The 24,444-nt window shown below is 37.3% G+C and overlaps 1 protein-coding gene across 5 annotated transcripts in view; it reads right to left on the bottom strand.

The window, feature by feature from the left end:
* LOC126973432 (spectrin beta chain) overlaps positions 1-24,444 on the bottom strand; it is a 152,340-nt gene that overhangs the window by 104,917 nt on the left and 22,979 nt on the right. For 3 of the 5 annotated variants that reach the window (XM_050820694.1, XM_050820692.1, XM_050820690.1), the window contains exons 2-3: positions 11,304-11,478; positions 8,986-9,158 (exon numbers count right to left, since the gene is read on the bottom strand). In XM_050820694.1, coding sequence (XP_050676651.1) covers positions 8,986-9,158; positions 11,304-11,370 — 240 coding nt within the window. In that variant the 5' untranslated portion in view covers positions 11,371-11,478. The remainder of the gene's footprint in view (positions 1-8,985; positions 9,159-11,303; positions 11,479-24,444) is intronic. The other 2 variants (XM_050820691.1, XM_050820693.1) reach the window with 2 other exon arrangements.

A 24,444-nucleotide genomic window follows, 5' to 3' on the forward strand; every position in this document is an offset into this window, starting at 1 on the left:
AGGAGATCCGTAGGACAACCAATGACATAGCCCAAATGATTGCGAAACTGAAGTGACAGTGGGCAGATCACATAGCTCGACAGATATATCGGTTGGAGCAGTAAAGTCCTCGAATGGCGACCACGTATCGGACGACGTAGTGTTGGTAAACCCCCACATGACCGATGATCTGGTCAATATCGCCGGGATAGTTTGGATGAGGGCAGCGCAGAATTTTTGTCTATATTTTGTCTATTTGTCCGTTTCTCTGTAATCTGTATATATATATTATTTATGAAAATAAGGGACGAGACGAGCAGGACATTCAGCTGATGGTAATTGATACGTCCTACCCATCACAATGCAGTGCCGTTCAGGATTCTTGAAAAACCCAAAAATTCTGAGCGGCACTACAATTGCGCTCGTCACCTTGAGACGTAAGATGTTAAGTCTTATTTGACCAGGAATTTCACTAGCTACGGCGCCTTTCAGACCGAATTACAGTAATGTTTACAAATACCTACTGCTTCACGGCAGAAATAGGCGCCGTTGCGGTACACATAATCTAGCCGGCTTCCTGTGCATATAGGAGCAACCCACTGGTACCTTCCACATATATGGCAAAACCAACTGAACAGACATAATTACAGACTACATATTGTCAAGCTAGATTGTAGGCATAGATAGTACTATTGCCGCGGACACGACGAGTTAAGAGCCAATAAATTTTCATTATTATCTGATTGTTTTGATTCGGTCAAGTCCGAACTGTCCTATTAATTGCACAGATAAACTTGTTATTCCCATTTCGAGTGCATTATTGACATCACCGCTATATATAGCATTGCAATATTAATGATACTAGTAAGCCGCTATTTAATTAATTACGTTATTGTTTATACTATCGTCGATAGCGGAGACCGCACTTCACTCGTCGTCAACATCTTAATGTATTTGTCTATACATACAGCGTGTGTTTATTTAATGAAGCCAATGTAGTGCATCAAATAAAAGCACGGGCACCTACTTAACTGTAATCTTAAAAAAAATATTGAATAAATTAATTTTCCATTATATCAATTCGGAACATCCTGTAAGTAATCTAGTAGCCGCGCGCTATCGTAGGCTCTCACACCTACTTGTCCCACGCCGAGCCGAAGCCGTTCTGAACTCGTAGGTTTCCTAAATATATAAATTCTTTTGTTCGAATGGGGGTGCAGTGAGTCATTTTGAATCTAATATATAAAATTCTCATGTCGCGGTGTTTGTAGTTAAACTCCTCCGAAACGGCTTGAACGATTCTCATGAAATTTTGAGTGCATATTGGGTAAGTCTGAGAATCGGACAATATCTATTTTTCATCCCCCTAAATGTTAAAATTTAGATTATGAGTCAGCATTAAAAAATACATACAACTTCAAATTTTCACCCATCTACGATCAACAATTACTTTTGTATCGCGATTTTAATATCGGCAATACAACGTTTGCTGGGTCAGCTAGTATTAATATTATAAAGAAAAGTTATGTGATGCAGATTATTTTTAGCTTCTAAGAATATAAATGCAATGCAGTCCATTGTTAAGGAATATCTCCATCAATATACTAATTTTTTGATATAATAATAACAATCCATTAACCACGTAAAAATAAGTGTAATAAATACATTTCTGCTTTTGTTATTTTTTTTAAATGATAACCCTCACTTCTTGGATAAATTACACAAATTAAATTTGAAAACAAAATTTATGAACGATGCGGGACTCGAACCCGTGACCTCTCGCGTTCCGTGTGAGCGCTCTTCCACTGAGCCAACTGTTCGAGTGCCGTAATCTTCATATATCTTGATATGTCTTGTTCAACTCTCAGGCTCGGATTCATAACATAACATAATCGTTAACAAAAGCAGAAATGTATTTATTACACTTATTTTTACGTGGTTAATGGATTGTTATTATTATAACAAAAAATTAAACAATATTTCGTAAAGTATTTAGTAAAGCTGTGCGAGAGAGAAGAAAACCTCTAACGGAGATACAGCAAGATAGAGAAGGAGAGCGAATCAATTATGAATATAACAGATTTTACAAATGTTTTGAGTTTTCTTAAGTGTTAATTCCGCCAATATTTGTCTTTAAACAATTCGACACGTGTTTCGCCTCTACACGTGGCCTCCTCAGGACGTGTTATCTCGCCAAAATCTGGCACGAGACTGAATCAAGTGAGCCGGAAGCCGCTATTTTATACCCTCGTCCCATGAAATGACGCGCTGTGATTGGTCGGCTATTGTGACGTATTACCCTCGGAAGAGGTACGCAACAAAGGTGATGGGACTAAATTTGTCAATTTACACCAAAGAAAACTCAAATCATTTGTATAATTATAGATTTCCGCAAAGTAACGCCTACATCAATAAAAGTAACAGATTTTGATTGATAAGTCGTAAACAGTCAGCCACTAGGTAACGCATAGACAATTTAGGTCGTCTGTAAGCTTGTAATTAGTATTATTCTAAGTCGTATGTACGCAACTGTATCATGACGGGTTTAGCCAATTTGTAAGGCTTCATGCAGTGTAAAGGTATTTCGTGAGTTATATAATATATCATCGCTGAACTCAGCAACGTAAAGGTTGGATTATGCAGATGACATTGTTTTTTTATTTTTATTAAGAAATAAGGAGGACAAACGAGCGTACGGGTCACCTGATGTTAAGTGATCACCGCCGCTCACATTCTCTTGAAATCACAACACCAGAGGAATCACAGGAGCGTTGCCGTCCTTTAAGGAAGATGTACGCGCTTTTTTTGAAGGGGTATCTTGTCGTATCGTCCCGCAAACACCACACAAGGAAGCTCATTCCACAGCTTTGCAGTACGTGGAAGAAAGCTCCCTGAAAAGTGCACTGTGGAGTATACCGCCACACATCTATGGTGTTGCTGAGTCCATCGTTAAGTGCTTTGAGAAAATTAGCGTCAGTGTCTCCATCAAAGTAAAAAAAAAGAAAAATTTATTCAATTAGGCTTAAACTAAGCCCTTTTGAATAGTAAGCATAAATATTACTTTTTAACTACTCAATTTACCATAAGTTCGGCAAAACTAGAGTTCGTGAGAAGAACATACAAGAAACTCAACGGTCTCTCTTTTCAATCAATAGAGTATTTTACAATCGCTTTAATATCTGAATCCAATATATGAATCGTGTTTAAATAATATAAGTTAATTCATATAAACATAATAAATAATAAACTGTATAAATATAAATTATCGTATATTGGATGCATCAACCTTCAGACCTTGAATTCATTGTTTGTGTAAGGATGATGGTCGTGATTACTGTCATTAATCATGCTTGTAATCGTTCGCGATTTAAATATAACGTCCGAAAAAGTGCACTAATTCGCTATATGGCAACTAAACAATTTATTATTTTTAAAGTGATATCGGATTACCTATTAAAATCACTACTATAATTTTTTTGCTAAGACATTATTAAAATTATTTTTATTATTTAAGAATAGTACTATACAAGCCTTGGCCACAACTAGGTATTGATCGACTTACGTATTTCCACCGGGTTTTAACGTGCAAATAATTATAAAAATATACTAAACTACAAAATATCAGTAAGTACTTAAAACTTATTACGAAATAACTTCAAAATCCCTACTCAATATTATAAATGTGAATGTAAGTTTGTTACGCTATTACGCCGGAGGAGGAAAAGGTTATAGGCTACATTTTATTGCGGCAAAATCCATCGTTCCCGCGGGATTTGTGAAAAACTGAAATTCACTTCGACGAGCTATAACTATACCAATAGTAGGTTTAGTTTGCCATAACAATCTTCCTCGAAATAAGATTCATATATGTTCGGAACGGGAGCGATAACAGGAACCGGAACTGGAATAGATCTTCAATTACAAATTGCTTATTGTTTTTAAAAACCCTTTATCTACTTGGACGAGTAGACGGACATCAGCTAGTATATTATATACTATTAGCTGCCGGTTAGATTCGCAACTAAAGGTTATATCTCAAAAAAAAGGTTTAAGTAGGGATAACAGAGAGTTGGTCGTTAAGCCATTAAGTTGGTATAGCGACATCCCATTCTGCACAGACGCACGCCAAGAAAGGGAAGATATTAAGTAGGATATTTATAATTTTACAAACTTATTATATTACAAATAAAAAAACCTAAATTGTTTTTTTGTAAATGTTTTTTTTTATGACAATAAGGGACGAGACGAACAGGACGTTCAGCTGTTGGTAATTGATGCGCCCTGCCTATAAGAATTCAGTGCCGCTCAGGATTCTTGAAATACCCAAAAATTCTGAGCAGCACCACAACTGCGCTCGTCTTGAGACACAAGATGTTAAGTTAATTCGGCCAGTGATTTCACTTGCTACAGCGCCCTTCAGACTGAATCACAATAATGCTTACACATTACTGCTTCACGGCAGAAATAGGCGCCGTTGAGGTACCCATGATCTAGCCGGCATCCTGTGCAAATGTGATCGAGGCGGGTAACAGGGCGGCACCTTCCATCAAGTGATCCTTAAGCTTGTTCGCTGCGGGCTGACGTCATACAGTACGTAGGTCTAAAGCAACATGGATGACACAGCGATTGTGTCATTTTCCGATAACTGTGACACTTTACTGCGCTGTTTGCACGACACGACCTTCAAGTACCATTTGTAATAAATAAATGAAATACATTCACACATATTATATTATTGAAGTTATAAATCTTTTGGCGCGTTAGGGAAACATTATCGGAGAGAATTTTTACGACGTCACGCAAATTCGACACCCTGACGTTAGCTGGTCAGCCAGACCATTTGTATCATACTTCAGCTACCAAGCCTCTTGTAACACAATATGATATGTCTAGAATAGACTACTAGAATTTTATAAATGTCAATTTATATACAAGTTTTAATAGTATTCTATACAGCAGTTGTTTAAAGAGGGTCAAAAATCGCGAGTGGCACGGGTTGCATCGCAGTTAGCGACGACACGAGCGTATTTTGACCTAGTTATACAACGTGTCATATACAATTTTCTGTCTGCGACTTCGTAATTTAATTTATTTATAATCAAACAAATATCACAATGAAGTATATCACCTAATATTTCTATGAAACTACCAAACCTAACCTAGCGATGCAACCTGTGGCACCGAAATAACTGTGCTTTTTCTATTGTCGCTGTAACCGATTTTGATAGATAAGTCGTAAACAGTCAGGCACTGAGGGCATTATCTCCTTAGTATATAGAATATTAAACCACTAGCTAACGCATTGCTGTCATCTCTGGTCTAGCGAACTCCAGTATCATCACCTCGAAACATTTGACCGCAGATCTGTGAACGGCTAGGCCGTCGCTTCATTATGTGCCTTTCAGTATTTATCACGGGGAGTGTTCCGTTGAGCTGTTTCACTTGATTTCTGACGCCGAATTCCACCTTCACACGACACGTCACAAATTAGAATATCATCCCCACCATCTGGATATAAAAATAATAATAATATTGACACACTTTTTACACAAATTATCTTGCCCCAAGTTAAGCATTATAGCCTGTGTTATGGGTTACAAGACAATGATATATTTAATACAATATACTTACTTAAACATGCATAAATTCATATAAACATATATAAATACATTTAAACATCCATGACTCGGAAACAAACATCCATATTCATCATATAAATGCTTGCACCTACCGGGATTCAAACCCGGGACCTCTAGCTTAGTAGGTAGGATCGCTAACTACTCGGCTATACAGGTCGTCGTCGGATATGTCAGGTGTTCCTCTAGAGAGCAGTTTTCATGGAACTTTCTTCCACGTTCAACTTACTGAACATCCTTGTGCGGTGTTTCAGGTCAATACAACATGGGTACCTTAAAAAATCGTGTACAACCGTTTAAAAGATCGGCAACGCTCATGCGATTCCTCTGGTATTATAAAAGAGAGTGGGTGGTGTGATCACATACCACCTGGTAACACGTAGGTTTCTATGCTGGTTAGTCATTTATGTTGTAGTAACCACACAAACGTTTTTAACAATTCTTTTGAATAACGTAATATTTTGAACATTTTTTGGGATCTTGTTGTAAAAGCATATACATCACCCCACACAAGAATAACTAATTTAGCCGAGTAGTAGGCATAACACGTTTATGTTTGCTCGTCGTGTAAACATTATGATTGGCACAATAAACACCAGAGGTCTCCCATTGGTAGTAATTCGATAATTAATAAGAATTCTAAAGCTTAACGTGAACGATTTTTTTTAAAGTGAAAACTTTAAAGGTGCTTTGCGTTTTAGTTGTTGGTATTGAATGAAATAAGATAAATAAGGCGTAGCGTCAGCGCCGTTTAAAAACCTGACGATTCGAGAGGAGGCAAACGGGCAAGAGGCTGACGTGACGAAAAGTGGTAAAAAACCGCAACACCTGGGGTCAGAGGATGCGTTGCCGACCTTTATTGTATGCATCTGCGCTCAGAAAATAAACCCCGTAGGGTTACTGTTAACACTTTAACAGCCGATCACGTACTGTGTACGGGCAGTGTCGATCAACTCGGTACGCCGATCACGTACTCCGTACGGCTTTGACTTTCCTATCGTCTGTTTAAATACCACGTGCCCGGTGCGTGAATGGCGTGTAACCCCGGTGTAGAATGACTCTTTATCTACGCACACATGTATGATTCACCGACGGGAGGTGCGGGGTGGAGACAGGACAAGCGATCTTTCACGGCGCGTCGCCAGTGCGCCCACGCCACTAACGTGAGAGTACGTCCTTGCATTTTGGCGCGAAATGGCTTCCGCTCGGCGCAGTTACCGGCTCGATTCTAAAGAAATTCTTGATGCTTTGGTAAATGATGTTGACTCAGACATTGAGGAAGACCCGGAAATTCAAATTGAAGGTAAATTATTGTATTTTATTATTGTATTTTTATTCAAATATACCCTTTTTGCGACGTATAGATTTTTATTAGTGTTTTCTCTCTCCAGAGGTAATTCAAGACTTACAAGGGGTGGTATCGGTCCAAGATGAAGTAAATGATGATGCTGACATGTCAGAAAACGTATCTGAACCAGACCAGGGACGGAGCCGGGGTCGCTCGAGACCTACACTTCGTGGCAGAACGAGATCGCGCGGCGGACGCGTTCGGTCAGGAGCGCGCTCGACCACCCGCTGTCGCGGCGGCAGACATGCAACAACTTCTATCAGGGAAAAAGTTTTTCAATTTAGTAGCGCGTTCTCTGGTAAACGCTTACATTTTATACAATAAATCCAGAGAACAACGACGCCGCCTGCGATTCTCGCAGTTTCTGATGGACTGTGGTGAACAGCTGGTGGAAACTGCATCAGATGCTGAAGCAGGACCCTCCCGTGGTCCACATGCTGTCGGGACTAGCACGAGGCTCGTCGGCAGGCACTTCATGGAGAGGATTCCAAGCTCGGAAAAGAAAGATAAAGTCGCACGAGTTTGCAAAGTGTGTGCCGACATTTTAAAAAAAGAAACCGGAAAAAGGGGGCGCAAAGAGACCATTTATTACTGCCCAGACTGCAATGTTCCCCTGTGCTACTATCCCTGCTTCAAAATATTCCACACAAAAAAAAATTACGTTACATAATTAGCTCAAGTATGTAAGATTGTTTATGTTGGAGTTTTTTTTTTTTCGATTTTAGACCTCTTTTCTTAATTTTTTTTCATAAATATTATTTTTTATTACAAATGTTTTTTATTTCATCCCTAAAAATATAAAGAACAATAGTACATATAAAAAAAGAATAATAGACATATCACAGATAGTTTTTATTTTATGAGTCATAGAATATCGGCAAAAAACGCCGGCGTACCAGGGAAAGCCGCCTTTATAACGGTCGGCTGTTAAAGTGTTAAGCCTCGCCCGAAATCTATCATCGAGACCGGCGAGTGAAATGCTCAGTGGCCATCTATTGTTCGCATGCTTATACTGTGCATGATGCATTGAAATTCACGTGTGCCCAATGGATCGAGGGATGTTTACTGTCGACAACGAACGACGGAGCGGTGCGGTGGGTCTAATGAGGTATGACCTTTATTTAGATATAACAAAAGCCTTGCTCTTATAGGTCAGATCGTGTACACAGCGCAGTACTGTATCTCAGTAGCCGGAAAATGACACAAGCGTTGTGTCATCCATGTTGTTTCACACCTACATAGTTATCGGCGTGTGTCATTTGCTTAGCCTTAACACGTACGTTTTAATCAGAACCATGTTTGTAAGTACATATATGTGACTCCACAAGAATATCTCCCACTTTGATTTATTGCAGAACTTACCTCACACTTGTTTTATCTAGAAGTGTTTTATTTTGACGTTATAACTTTATTTTGACGTTATAACGTCTTGTAAATCGATGAACGCCGCCGGCTGCATGGACGAAAAAGTGTCACGTTCCCGGTGAGCCGAGCGTGCAAGCGATAGAGAGGCACGATCGGCCTAAGCGCTCGGCTTATGACGATTCTTCTTATTTGATTTAAAAAAAAAGTAGCATCGGTCGGCGAGTGCAGTAAATAATATGTTATGTTACAATTTTGACTAAAAAGGTATTATGACTCATATAAACGATCGTATAAAAATGTGTTTTTTATGACGTTATCACGTAAAATTACATTATTATATTTAAATTATAAATAATATTTATTTCGAGGAAGATTCCTATGGCAAACTAAACCAACTATTGGAATAGTTACAGCTCATCGACGTGAATTTCAGTTTTTTACAAATCCCGAGGGAACCATGGATTTTTCCGGGATAAAATGTAGCCTATGTCCTTTCCCAAGCTGTAGTCTAACCTAGGAGCGTCAGTAAAGCTTGTGTTTCAGGGATTCTAAAGGTATTTTACTTGTAACAACATTAATAACAAGACTAACAACCTAGATAGACGGAAGGTGTATAGGTCACAAAGTAGTAGGTTAAACATTGACAAATAGATGTACCTTTTGCAGGAAAGAGTTGATCCATTTGGTGAAGGTCTTCTTCTGGATGTGCAACCGCTCCTCCTGCAGAGCCTTGATGCGGCCCTGCTCGAACTTGAGGGCATCCTCCCGCTGCGTCATGTTGCTCCGCTGCTGAACCGCTTGGGCGTAGCCCCCGGGCTCATACTGCGACCCTGCATAAAAATACAGTTTTCCTTAATGAAATATAGGCTTCACAGACTTTGAACTTCACAAATCTCAATTAATTGCAAGATTTATAAAAACCAAACCTCGTCTTTTGTTAAACGTTTACAACTGCAATTTTGATAACCATCTAGATGCTACTCCTAATAGAATGATATATATGTTTCCCGAGGCTGCCGAAAAGTTTGGTTTAAAGAGGTGCAGAGATCGTGACTCCACTCGGTCACGATAAAAAATCGCACGCGTCTTTACTCTCACCAGTCAACAGATAAGCAAGCGCGAGTGTGTGGTTGATCGTCTCGCCTCGCCCGCTCGCGTCCTTTGACTCGAGTGCGGAAAGCCGACACGAAGCGGAGCGATACCGAGGCGAGACGAGGCTGCATGAGCGCACCAACCTCACTCTCGTACTGCCCAAGACTCGCCGAGAGTTTGAAGCAATCATAAAGTAGAATATCCATCGTGGAACCCAGGAACCAAGTTCCTCGCACTTTTTTACAGCTGTGAATATAATTTGATATGGATATTTTAATACGTCATCTAATGATAGAACTTCTTGTTGATTTCTAATCAGAGTTATAATTCCTAAGTGCCACTGTTGGCGTTGGCACTATTTTCGGTTTTGATCTACCTTTAACCATCATTATGCGGTTTTTGGTTAATCAATTTCATCAATAAACCGGTTAATAACAGTTTCATCCAGCCGAGTTATTTGGCAGATCACTCTTTCGAAATTAACCGGTTTGAATTATAGAAAAAGAAGGATTTCAACACTCAAAATTTCAACAGTTTCCTTGCCTGGCATTAACCAATAAATATTTAATATTCGCACAGAGTAATACATACAATCCGGCCCGGTTGAACCTTGTACCAGTAAAATTCTAAAATTCTCTTATTTGAAATTTACATTAATTTATTATCGCAACGACAATTATATAAATACTCTTTCTTACCTTCATTTTCATCCAAATCGTCTTTGTATGCGATTAAGGAAAAAATAATATATTTAGCAAAAAGTATATAATACCAATTCTTATAAAATAAACTAATTTAAACAAATATGTATAAAATTATAAAAAAAAAGTAAAATATAAGATTAAATAATATACATGAGATTGAGTAAAATGTACAATATATTGGCAATTTTAATCAATTATTAAGCTAAGTAAAATGATGTACCTTAAAACGGGTCCACATATTTATATATCGAACAAAAGCGAACGAGAGCTAACAAACAAAAGCCTTTTTTTTAATTTACTCGTGTAAGTCATTGTGTATTTGATGTTTGAGTTTTTTGTTGCATCACCTGTAATTAAAATAATTTGAAAAACGATCCACCATTTCATTCAGCTTCAGCTGTAATTTAGATTTAAAAGAGTGGCAATGAGTTTCTTGCCACTTCTTCCCATTAAAGCTCAACCCATTCGGAAGTGGTGGAAAAAATAAGAATAGAAAACTTTTGACATTTGATATCATTTCAAATAAAAGAGAGATTTTCGTTAGTTTTTTGTTCGCCGTTACTCTATTTATCAAAAAATAAAATTCAAAGCCATTTTTATTAGGTTTCTACCGAATATTTATAAACATTAATATTTGCCACCACATTTCTCATCGAAACAAATTCAGGATGCCTAAGCTTAGGGCCAATTTTTCGAGTAATTGTTTTGCGAAATATATTGAATAAATTTCTAGCAAAAAAACACATAGATATTTCTGACTCACCAGAAATCCACTCCACCGCGTCTTTGGTAGCATAGAATGTTAAAAGAAGAATTAAAACAGTTGGAACAGACTGACCGAAGTTTGATCGACAAGCGATGAGGGACACCTAAGCTAGTAATAGTTGCCGGTAAGCTATTATTTTTCTTTCATCACATTCACCTGCAATACCAGAGGAATCACAGGAGCGTTGCCGACCTTTTAGAATGGTGTACGCGTTTTTATCGAAGGTACCCGTGTCGTATCATCTTGGAAACATCGCAGAAGGAAGCTCATTCCACCAATAATATAATCACCCTTACGTGGGCGCTATTCATCTAAGAGTTCTGAACTACGCCGCAGCGTGGGACAAATAGGTGTCAGAGCCATTTTTTCTCACATGAGTCACAAAAGTGTTTGTAATACACTTAATTGTTTACCATATCTCCTGGTCGGCTGGTAGTCCTGGTAGGACTGTATGCTCACGTTGCTCAACTGCCGCTGCATCGTCACGACATTGGCACCGAGTCTCTGTCACTTGGCACCTGTCACTTGTCACTTATATCTTGTATAACACTTTATCGACGTACGCTTCGGCTGGAATGTTTCTGTTATCTAATAAACGATATGGTATTTTGGTCGTTGTTTTATATGCGATTTTATAATTAACTGTTCGTCTGTTTAATTGGTTTGGCCACAGGGAACGAAGGAATGAAGAAGGAATGGTTATTCAAATACATAAGGCAAGTGCGATCAAGTCGGTCGCGGAAGGTTATACAGTTCCGGTCCCTACCCAATATCAGTTAAAATTTATAATAAGTTACCAGAACACTTAAAAGCCGAAACCAATATTAAAAAATTCATAAGCTGTTTGAAAAAGCTACTTTTGGAAAAATGTTACTATTCTATTAATGAATACCTAGAGGAAAAATATATTTGAATGTCTGCCCCTCTGTCGTTCATTGCTATGCCTTATTACGAGGTGCATGTGATAATTTTTTTTTAATGAAAATAAGGGACGAGACGGGCAGGACGTCCAGCTGATGATAATTGATACGCCCTGCCCATTATAATGCAGTGCCGCTCAGGATTCTTGAAAAACCCCAAAAATTCTGAGCGGCACTACAACTGCGCTCGTCACCTTGAGACATAAGATGTTAAGTCCCATTGCCCAGTAATTTCACTAGCTACGGCGCCCTTCAGACCGAAAAATAGTAATGCTTATACATTACTGCTTCACGGTAGAAATAGGCGCCGTTGTGGTACCCATAATCTAGCCGGCATCCTGTGCAAAGGAGCCTCCCACTGGTAATGAGATAAATATAATAATGTGATAATTATTTACTACTACAATTTTATTTAGTAACTAAGTCGCATGTTACGCAATTTAATTAAATAAATAAAAAAAAAGGCCTCGTAGAATATCCAAATTAGAGACGTTTTGAAAAAAGGAAAGGTGGAAACGAAAGTACCCGGTACCGGCGCACATGAATATAAAGAGTATCTAAGCGTATGCAGAGACACAGATGAGGATGACTCAGTTCCACGCAGCACAGTGCAGAGAAGATTTTGTACGCCGCGGCGAAAACACGTACGGCACAGCATGCATGCGTCTGACCTGCTCTGCGTCTCGTAGCGCCCGCACAGATATCTGCGCGATGCGTGCATGTTTTTTTATAGCAAATTCTTAATTTTGTTGCAATTACAGATCATTTAATTGAATTTGTGCGTTGTGAACCTTATTTATATGATTGTAACCATCCAGACTATTAAAAAAAGATATTTAAACGGTTATAATGGGTAATTAATTAATGCCGAGAAATAAAACCACCTCAGCTTGCAAAGAAACTGCCCCTGTGTATTTAAATATTTTTTAAAAGTGTCGAGTACTGTAAAAATATATCAGGCTACTTCATACTAATTCTAAGTACTCATTTTACTCGTCAACTAGAACAAATTTATTCTTTATGCAACGCAAGAGTTCTCGCTGCGTCGCAGAATACGCTTAGCCGAATGAACGTAAAGGAAGAAGCAAGCGGAGTTCTGTTGTCACATTTCAATCTATTGTCGGTACTAATATTAGTTATTCTGTGCTATTCTATAGATACACTAGCTGACCCAGCAAACGTTGTATTGCTGATATTAAAATCGCGATACAAAAGTAACTGTTGATCATAGATGGGTGAAAATTTGAAGTTGTCTGTATTTTTTTTTAAATATCAAAAATATAAAATTTTGGCGTGGACCACCCTTAATTAGGGGGATGAAATATGTCCGATTCTCAGACCTACCCAATATGCACTTTTTTCATGAGAATCGGTCAAGTCGTTTCGAAGGAGTTTAACTACAAACACCGCGACATGAGAATTTTATATATTAGATATTTAGGTGTAATATATTGAGTTTGACGCCCCATAGCCTAGTGGTTCGTGACATTGACTACTGAGCTAGGAGTCCCGGATGCGAATTTACAAAGGCTTATACCATCATCAGTGATCAGAGTGAAAATAAATGCAACTGAACTGAAAAAATGCTATTCAATTTCATACCGATATTTACTGGTCTTTAGCTTCTATGTAGAAATAACGTATGATCCTCAAAAATATGTGATATGAGCATCAAACTTACTAGTGAGATATTTTTAAATATTACGTTCAAACAAACCTAGTTGAAACTGTTATTAATCAACGCACGAGCCGAGCGTAGCGTGCCGCGGCAGCTACGGCCGAGTGACTGAACCGCATCGTCCATAAAGGTACGGAGAGACATGCTCAAAAAAAGCGTGCTTTCGTGCTAGTAATGAGCACAGGTTCAGTCACTCGGCCGTAGCTGCCGCGGCACGCTACGCTCGGCTCGTGCGTTGTGTTTAATAACAGTTTCAACTAGTTTTGTTCGAACGTATTATTTAAAAATATCGGGACAAAAGCTTACTGTTTGAGTAATTTATATATATCATATTATATAGTACTAGATTTTGTCAGTGCTATTTTATTTTTGGAAAATATTAAAACAAAACCTCATATATAAAGGTCTGATACGTGACCCAAATAATATTACAGACTTTGTCTTAGATAATTTATACGTCTAGATAGTCTCTTGCTCTTAGACAACCGATAAATACAGGCCAGGAATATTAGTTTAGTGTGCGTCGCAAGTTACGTCTTACACTCGCGATTTGTATGACACTATGTGTTAGTGTGCGTGCATTGCTCAAAATAGAGGTTAGTTCTAAACAAGATCCTAAGTATCTGCAAACGTTTGTATATGAATGAATCTTGAATATGAATGTTTGTTTCCGAGTCATTGGTATATGTACATTTATGTATGTCTCAGTTTGTTAATTGTTTTAAATATATCGTTGTTCGCGCTCACAGTACCTACCTCACAGTACCGGCTATGATTAATTTGAGGCTAGACAATGTGTGTGAACTATTCATGTTTCTATATATGTATATGTATGTATGTCAAGTAAATACATTTCTACCTTAGATAATTTAAACGTCTTACGGCCGTTTTCAATAACCTATCTATCCAAAGTTTAACAGTAAGTTAAACTGTGGATAGATAGGTAGATAAATCTCTCTTTCTACGCTTACAAACATTTCAATAACCTATCGACAAATAGCATTTGACCATAACTAACAATATAACTATATTGGATATAACTATGGATAGATAAGATCTTGTCATTAAACGGTGATAGCAATCTATCCGTAACTAGAGATACGTTAATAAAAACGGCCGTAAATAGTGTCTCTTGCTGTTAGACAACCGATAAAAACAGGCCAGGAATATTAGTTTAGTGTGCGTCGCAAGTTACGTCTTACACGCGCGATTTGTATGATACTTTGTGTAAGTGTGCGTGAATTGCTGATAATAGAGGTTAGCACCTGTCATAGTCTACCTAGTCGTATAAGCGCCGTTCCCAATAATCAATCTATCTCTTACTTGAGATAAAAATCGTAACTATCGTTGACTTTTCTGTCCCAATAAATTTATCGACGGTAACTCACCTTATCCGTACATGCTGCCTGTCAATGGAACGACTTATAGCTTACCATCGACAGCAGTTTGTATGGAATTTGCAATTTACGCGTCCCAATACAAGGCGATCGGAATGACTTATCGGGTATATTGGGACAGCTTCAGATTATTGACAGTAGAAGGTAGTAATTTATCTCGGAACGGCCGTTAATGATCTAAGATTTCTACATCAATTTTAATATAATTTGATTTGAATCATTTCTCATATGCACCAATATAAATTTAGACAAGAATACATATTTTGTTTACACGCGGAAAGGTGGGCGATGGGTCGATGACCCGCCTTATGATAACTGGACAATCGTAGCGAATCAGTAACGCTCACGTGATACTGCTTACTCTGCGCCATATCGTGGGTTTAAAATTTAAATAATGCCTTTGATTACGTTCTGTGCAATGGTACTTCCGTTATATACATCTTTTTTATGGCAGTAAGGAAACATTGAGAGAGAGAAGAGACAATCACATCACAATATATGTAGATGAATGGTTAGTGACCCTAACTACTAAGCTAGAGGTCTCGGTATCGAATCCCGGTAGGTTTATAAATATGATGAATATGGATGTTTGTTACCGAGTCATGGATGTTTATATGTATTTATGTATGTTTAAGTAAGTATACTGTATTAAATATATCGTTCAATTCGATTCTCTCCATAGAAAACAAATTACTTCTACGATTATACAATGCAGTCGTCAAGCCTTTTTGGACCTATGGCATTCAACTATGGGGAACTGCCTGTGACAGCAACATAATATGTCTTCAAAGTGCACAAAACGCTATCTTGAGGACAGTAGTAAATGAACCCTGGTTTGCTCGCAATGACGAGAAATATAAATATCTGGACATGCCCACTATAAAGGAAGAAATAAAAAAAACATTCCAGACGCTACGCCGAACGCCTAGCCCCTCACCCAAATCCCTTGGCTACTAAACTGCTCGAGTCCTCTCAAGCCATGAGAAGACTAAAACGAAAGCAAGTCTCATTAGAATAAGGGCTGGTTGGGGCGATGGCTTCCAAAACCCAAATCGTTTAACCAAACTCTACGGAACTGATTATAGTCGTTACCGACTGATGGCAGTTAGTAATTAAAAAAATATATCGTTGTCTTGTACCCATAGTACAGGAAATGCCTAGTTTGTGGTAATTTAAGTAAAAGTGTGTCAATAAACTTATTATAATAGATATAGACCTTTAATAACCGTTAATTTTTCCAATTACAAGCCTTGCCCGTGATCATATATATCAACATATCCCATATCAGTTATTTTTACCCTACATTTCTGAAAGATGGCCTTTAAGATATAACGGTTCTCTATGGATTATCAATGGAACCTATATATTATTAGTTCCATTTGACCGCATACAACGAAGAGGGGCACGAATGATCGACGATCATCTCCGATCACCTTGATTCTTTGGCGTTGCGTAGAGATGTGGGTTCTCTAGAGAGAAGAGAGAGAGCGGTAGACCGCATTTAACACGAGGAGTGCTCAGAGGAGCAGCCACCAGTGGGAGACTTCTTTGCACAGCTTTCCGGCTAGATAATGGGCGCATATTTCTGCCGCGAAGCAGTAATGTGCAAGCATTATTTTGTTTTGGTTTGAAGGGCGCCGTTGCTAGTGAAATTACTGGGCAAATGAGACTTAATCTTATGTCTCAAAGTGATGAGCGCAGTTGTAGTGCCGCTCAGAATGTAAGGTTTTGGTAAGGTTTTTCAAGAATCCTGAGCGGTACTGCATTGTGATGGGCGGGGCGTATCAGCGGCCGTCAGCTGAACGTCCTGCTCGTCTCGTCCCTTATTTTCATAAAAAAATACAGATATTTCAATTTTATTAAGTGCGTTGAAATTACCAACCCCTTCTGCAGTTATAAAACTTCTCTCATACGTGGATAAAGAAGTTTCACTACAAAAATCGGTTACGCAGTATCAAGCTGTCAGTCGGTCAATACGTTAGTATATTGTAAGTCTATGGTAGACAGCAGCACGCGCCTGTCCTACATTACACGGTACAGTTGTCACATTCGCAGCCCGAACATTGAACCCGCGATCTCTCACGACTTTCACTGCACCCGCAGTGTGAACTTGCCATTATGTCGGGTTTCATCTCAACGTGCAGTTCCACCAATGGGAGGGTGGGACGGAACGAGAAGATGACCTGCCTGATGTTAGCATACATATCATCTTACGGCCGCTTTGCACATTCGATCTTTAGTTTAAGATTATTAAGAATAGTTTTGAAGTGATAACATCTTATGTTAGGCTAAACTGCTTCGTAACGACTCCTCCTCTCTCACTCTAACCAATTGTTACTTTTATAGGATTAAATAATGATCCTAATAATGTACATACACAAATTCTATTTTAAATATTAACCCCCCTATTCATAATAGTCTGCGAACTTAAAGCATTGCTAATTCTCACTGTCTTCTTCTAATGACCTAAGTCAGAAAGAGAAAAAACACTCGTTAGCGGCTGTTTAAAGTTAGCGGACCATTATGAATAAGGGGGTAAAGAATTGTATTAATAAACACCTAAGCCTTTCGCAAGTTAAATAATATCAATATTAAATAGTTCAACGTTAATTAATTAAAGTTATCATTTCGTACCGAGACGCACGCGTATTTTTTATTTTCATCCGTCAATCGATTCTTCGTCATACCGGCGAGGATTCAATCGGGGGCTCCGTGGTGAGAGTGAACGGTACAACCTATTGAAAGATAATTTTTTATTTATTTATTTATTTAAATTCCGCCAACAAGGTATACACTAATATAAACACAGTATAATACAAAAACAATAACATTCACATGGTAAGTGATGCCTCAATTATAGGCGAAAATGACATGCTATTCAATTAGATTAAGCCAATACAATCTAAATATAAATTTACACAAAATATCGAAAAATAACGATTGAGGTCATCCCGGGATCCCTTGAAAGAACCGTTTTAATATATTTTTTAAATTTATGTAAGTTGTGATCAAATATGTCGACTTCATCGTGATGACTATTATATTCCCTGGTAATTCTATTCAAGGGAGAGAAATAGCCTAAATTTGATCCTGCATAATTACAGAGAAATGGATTATATTTCTTACACGCTCTCGGTTGAGTTTTTGATATTGATATAAACGCATTGATAAAAATCTTCGTTCGATTTAAAATACCCCAAACATGAAGTTTAATGATCGCGTCCAATTGATAATTTACAAGGTTTTAATGGTTCATAATAACAGTTTTTAGCAATATTCATTTTAATGAATAGAAAGACTATTTGTGAAAATTGCATCTATACCTAAATTCAGCAGATGAGTAGAACTTGTCTATATTGATACTTTATAGAAAAATCATTTGTAAGTTTTTTATGACAATAACGTACGAGACGAGCAGGACGTTCAGCTGATGTTAATTGACACGCCCTGCCCATTACAATACAGTGCCGCTCAGAATTCTTGAAAAACCCAAAAACTCTGAGCGGCCCTACAATTGCGCACGTCACCTTGATACATAAAATGTTAAGTCTCATTTGCCCAGTAATTTCACTAGCTACGACGCCCTTCAGACCGAAACACAATAATGCTTACACATTACTGCTTCACGGCAGAAAAAGGCGCCGTTGTGGTACCCATACATAATCTAGCCGGCATCCTGTGCAAAGAAATCGAAGAATCGGTCGAGCGAAATCTCTCGGAATCTAACCAAGGGTAAGGTAGAAAAATTGGCAAGATTACATCACATAACTTATGGATGTGATTTTCGTCATTGATGCTCTCTTTCTTGCTCAACGGAAAGACAGGAGCGTTTTCGGTCTAAGTGGTATCCTGATGAAGGTAAAGAAGTTAGTTCCAAACTGATGGTAGTAGGGGGGAGGTTTCTTAGAGACTGTACTGTGCTGAATTCGTGCTGAGGGTGATACATTAATTTGTGGCATGTGATAATATGTTTTGTATATTACAGTCATTGTAAATTGATCGAAAAGAGTGGCCGTTGAGTTTCTTGTATGTTCTTCACACGAGCTCTACTTTATCCGAACATATGGTAAATTCAGTAATTTAAAAGAAATATTTGTAGTGACGATTTTATTTGACTTTGAATAAAGCATCTCTACGTAACGCCAATCGATTGAGCAATTTGATGAGTAGGTACCTACTGGAATTTGCCAAAATTCAAGCATCTCTGGGTTACACGACAATACTATATATATCTATGTAATCCTATACGAGAACAGTATTACATGCTCCTTATAGAGCTTTTTATTGAGCTAGGCTTTATATTGCGGTAATTCATAATTATTAAAAAAAAACTTGAGTAATAATTCCTCTAAGATTCGTCTTTTTGACCGACTCCAAAAAGGTTCTCAATTCGGTTCCAAGCCAAATGTAATAGCAGGTACCTCGCCACGCGTGACTTAGAGCGGAATAGCTTCGCCAAACGGGCAGGCACCGAATTAAACCCTATCAATAGGTAGTATTTTATTAATATAATAGGTATTATGTGTATTAAATTTAGTACTTATTAAGTTATTTTATACTTTTGTTTCGCCTCTACACGAGGCATCCTCAGATGATGTTGACTCGCGGAATTTAGCCAGTCCTTATAGAGTGCAAAGTGTGAACCTATTTCTAGTATTATCTAGGTCTTTTAATGACCGCTTCAGAGATGGGGGGGGGCCCTATCTCTGAAGCTATTTTAGCCTTCTAAAAGATCGTGGAATTGCTAAGTGCGGCGTTATATGTTTACGAATATATTATTTTCCCAAACTTGACTGGCAAGTGACCTACGTCACTGTTTGTGCGGCGTGTTCTACCGACAAGTCAAGGTCAGCGTTACACTGTTGTGTCTAGCGTTTTAACTTGGTATTTGTTTAGACTATTTGAGAGGCTTCATATTTAATAACAAAAATAAACGAAAAACTTGGAGGAAAACGTTTTATAGACGCCGAGGCGTACGTTCAAAAGGCTGTCGAAGAGACACCTAAGACCGAGTGGGAAAAGTGCTTGTCTCAATGTTTTCATCGGATGTATTGACTTGAATGGACACTATTTTGAAAAGATATAATAAAAGTAATAACTTGCTAAAAAAAATTGTTACGTTTTTTAATGTATCCATAACAGCTTCTGGGATTAATCACACATAATAAATTTGGAAAACAAAATTTATGAACGATGAGATATTTTTTTTTTAAAAAACAAATTGTTTAGATTTGAACGACATCTTAAGCCAATTTACTAATATGCATGCAAATTTTTTATCAGTGGCTCCTTTTCACAGGATGCCGGCTAGATGGGTATCACAACGGCGCCTATTTCTGCCGTGAAGCAGTAATGTGTAAGCATTACTGTGTCTGAAGGGCGTCGTAGCTAGAGAAATTACTGGGCAAATGAGACGCAACATCTTATGTCTCAAGGTGACGAGCGCAATTGTAGTGCCACTCAGAATTTTTGGGTTTTTCAAGAATTCTGAGCGGCACTGCATTGTAATGGGCAGGGCTTATCAATTACCATCAGCTGAACGTCCTGTCGTCTCGTCCCATATTATCATAAAGAAAAAAAATGCAAATTAGGGTTGATCGGGTTATCAACTGTAAAGTAGTTCCTGTAGATTTAATTAATTAATTTTGATTTAAAATTAATTATATTAGGTATATGCATGTATTTGTTTAGTTTAAGCGAATTGCACCTGTTTATTAGCTATTGTAATATATATCTACTCTACTCAATTACTCTTGAGGTTATTTTTTAACTTACTCGTATAAATATAGATTTTACGAGTGCAAGAAGCTAAACAGGCTTCTTTTTTTGTTTAATATCATTTTTATTATTAATAGCCTGAGGGTCAATAGCCTGTGGTATTAAGAAAGTCATTTATGTTATAGGCGACCTTTTGTTATGACGACCCATATAGCCCAGTGGTTTGTGATCCTGCTTATTGAGCTAGAGGTCCCGGGTTCGAATTCCGGTAGGTGTAAACATTTATATGATGAATATGGATGTTTGTTTCCGAGTCATGGATGTTTATATGTATTTATGTATGTTTAAGTAAGTATGTTATATTAAATATATCGTTGTCTTGTACCTATAGTACAGGCTATGCCTAGTTTGGGGCAAGATAGTCCTGCTCGTCTCGTCCCTTATTGTCAAATCAAAAATCCTTTTAGTGTACGGTTGACAACCCTATTTTTATCCACTGATTCCATCCCTACGACACTATCGATCGAATAGTCAAACCGGTTATGGAATGACATCGTCACGAGATACAAAATTACACAGCTTTTGTGACACTTTTTAATAGGATTACGTGAGTGATATTTTTTGTCTTGTTTTAAATGGAATGAGTATTATGTGATCCAGTTTTAAGGATAGGATAGATGCCAAGGTAATTACAGGCACTCTGATTTTATGTTAAGTACTTACTGAACACATCTTTGAGAATAATAAAAAATGTCATAAAAATTTGTTTAATTAATCGCTAGTTTCTCGCTCCACCCTACTTACCCAATAGGATTCGTACATTGATACGCTTTTATTAATAAATTTTATGTTGTTTTAGACAGAATTTTGAAAAGTTTAATAATTCTGTTATTTTTCAGTATAAATCAAGTTGAATATTTACGATCCCTTGACTGTTCTACATGCCATGCATCACATGATAGCTTATTCTACACTTTCAGTCACCTTGTTACAGTAAAGTCTCGTGTACGAGAAAATGTCTATTAACAAATGAAGGATAACACTTAAAATAACAAGCTGTTTAACTAGTGATTATTTTAGACCAAAATTTTTAGGTGAATTTTTCGCGTGACTGAGATTAGATAAAGGGTATAAGAAACTAACCTAGTTCGAAACTATCTGAACGGATAAGAACAAGAAGTAATTCCCACACTCGCATGTCTGTTGCAAAATTAAAAACAAGCACTAAACTTTTTAACTTAACGAAAAAACAGACAATATCAAGCAAGTACCAGGGGAACAAAACACAATAAGAGGTTACACACCAAATTCGCAAACCGCCACAACAAATTAACAATGAGTCCGTTCATTCACAGAAGAATGACCTCTATGTCGCATTGGGGTGGGTTAGTACTAACAGCGATATCAATTTTATGTTACAATGGCTCGCTTTATTATAATCCTATTTAAAAAAGAACTACAGCGCGATTTAAAATAATGATCACTGGCACATAGAGAGTCACCAAAGGCTTTATTTCGGAAAATTCACTTAATTTTCCAGGTTTCGAGCAAAAAAAAACATGATATCGAAAACCAAAATCCTATTAAATGGTCAGATTTCCACGTTATTCAACAGTATGACAAGTATCAACAAGAAAATTTTAAGTTCTTTACATTCAAATATTATTATCAGAAGTCATTGACAGCTGAAGCACAGTTCATACTAGTTAAGCTGACTTTGCTCCCTGTATTGTATGTAAATAATTACATAATTGTAATTTAGAAACATATTTTTAACTTGTAATACTATTATTCATTGTAATGTTTGGGAAATAAAGTAATTATTATTATTTAAATATTAAGGTATAAAACGGTTTCAGAAATAGTCGTTTTTTAAATAATATTTATATTAGAGTGGGGGAGATTAGGGGGAAGTGTGGTTTAAAAGAGTGAGTTTATGATGTGTCCTTCCAACGAACTCTACTTTTTTCGAACTAGATAAAATCTAATAATAAAGATGACAAAAGCGTAATTAACCCAAGATTACGCACGTATTCTAAAACTGATAAATGTAAACAATGAGACAAAGGTGCAGTTAACCAACAAAGATAAGACAAGAGATTGTAACTCATAAATTTATCTCTGACTTGCCTGAAGGTGTAGGTTGACATATTTTACTATATCAAGGCCAGAGATGGTTTTATTGATATTCAGACAGGTTTGTTGTTTATGTAAAGTATTTCATATTTATGTATATATTGCTCCAACATGACAAGTCTAATGCTGGAGATATAATACATCAACTAATATTAAAATTGCGAGGGTTAATAACGCCCCATGATCTGTTGATGATTTCTGAATAGAAACTTTCAAAAAGCATAGAAGGAATTAAAGGAAATATAAATATTAGATATAACGTAGTTTTATAATAAAAGTCTACTGACAAACTGGTAGAAGCATGGACACTGGACAGCCAAGTCTTAGTAATAGAGTTCCCGTCGATTAGCGTTCAGGATCACTCAAAACTCCGAATGGCTATCGCTTATCAAAACGCTTACGCCGCGGCCGCGCCTCATTATCTAACCGAACGCCAAGGTCGCGCTCCTCGTTCGGATCACAATCCAAACACGTTCCATTTTTGAATTCTATAACGTTCACTCTTTACACACAATATAGATATATCGGATATAATAATACTATGCTAATTACTTACAACGAGTGAGTACCTAAGAAACATTATTATAATAAAACTTGGAAGTTTGATTTTTAAATACATGCCTAATTAAATCAATGCTTAATCTTAATATATATAAATTACGTGACACGTTGTTTGTCAGCGATGGACTCCTAAACTAATGGACGGATTTTAATGGGGCTACTTCATGGAGTGCAGTTTAGTCCAACTTGAGAGATAGGATAGTTTTTATTTCGATTTGGGACCCATAATTTATTTTTATTTTCAATATTTGTTTTGTATGAACATATTTTCTATCAGAGAATTTAGTGACGCACGGTTTGACAGTTCCGCTGTGAAACAATTTCATTATAACAACAGGGAGCATTTTTTACGAAATAATTCTTGATGTTTTAAAATATTATTGGCAAATTCCTATAAAACAGTGTTTTTTTAATTATCTACGGAACAACGTCTGTCGGGTCAGCTAGTTGTTTTATATGGAATAAAATGTACTTGACGGTAAAAACCTAGCTGACTTTTTTGGAACAAACATTATGAAAACCCTGAAACTTACACAAATCCTTCCTTGCAATTGTATAACATTAGTTGGAACATTTTTGTTCAACCCTGAGCCCTGATTGGCTCGATATACTGTTACTATGCATTTACAACAAATGTTTATTTTGTATTCAACTCAATACTGCAGCAACAGCTATGTTGATGTGTATAAAACTTTCACCTTTAGAAACGAGTTGCTACGAACTCGACAGAATACGCTTTCATTATTATTTTTTATAACACATTTTACGGTAATAGGGTAAGTATTCTTCGAATTTTTTAAATATACTAAAAAATTATCGTAAAGATTCGATACCCAACTGGTATTTTGATCACTTAACAACAGGTGACCCCGTACGCTCGTTTGTCCTCCTATTCTATATAAAAAAAAACAGGCGTGGAGACGACTTATACTTATTTGGCGACGGAACAGGAGTTGACTTCTTAGTTGATTCATATTGGAGGAACAGAGGATGATTTAACAGGCTTCTTTTTATGAAAATAAGAGACGAGACGAGCAGGACGTTCAGCTGATGTTAATAGATACGCCCTGCCCATTAAAATGCAGCGCCGCTCAAGATTATTGAAAAACCCAAACATTCTGAGCGGCACTACAACTGCGCTTGT

This window comes from Leptidea sinapis, chromosome 29, assembly GCF_905404315.1.
Source record: "Leptidea sinapis chromosome 29, ilLepSina1.1, whole genome shotgun sequence".
Taxonomy (NCBI): Eukaryota; Metazoa; Arthropoda; class Insecta; order Lepidoptera; family Pieridae; genus Leptidea; species Leptidea sinapis.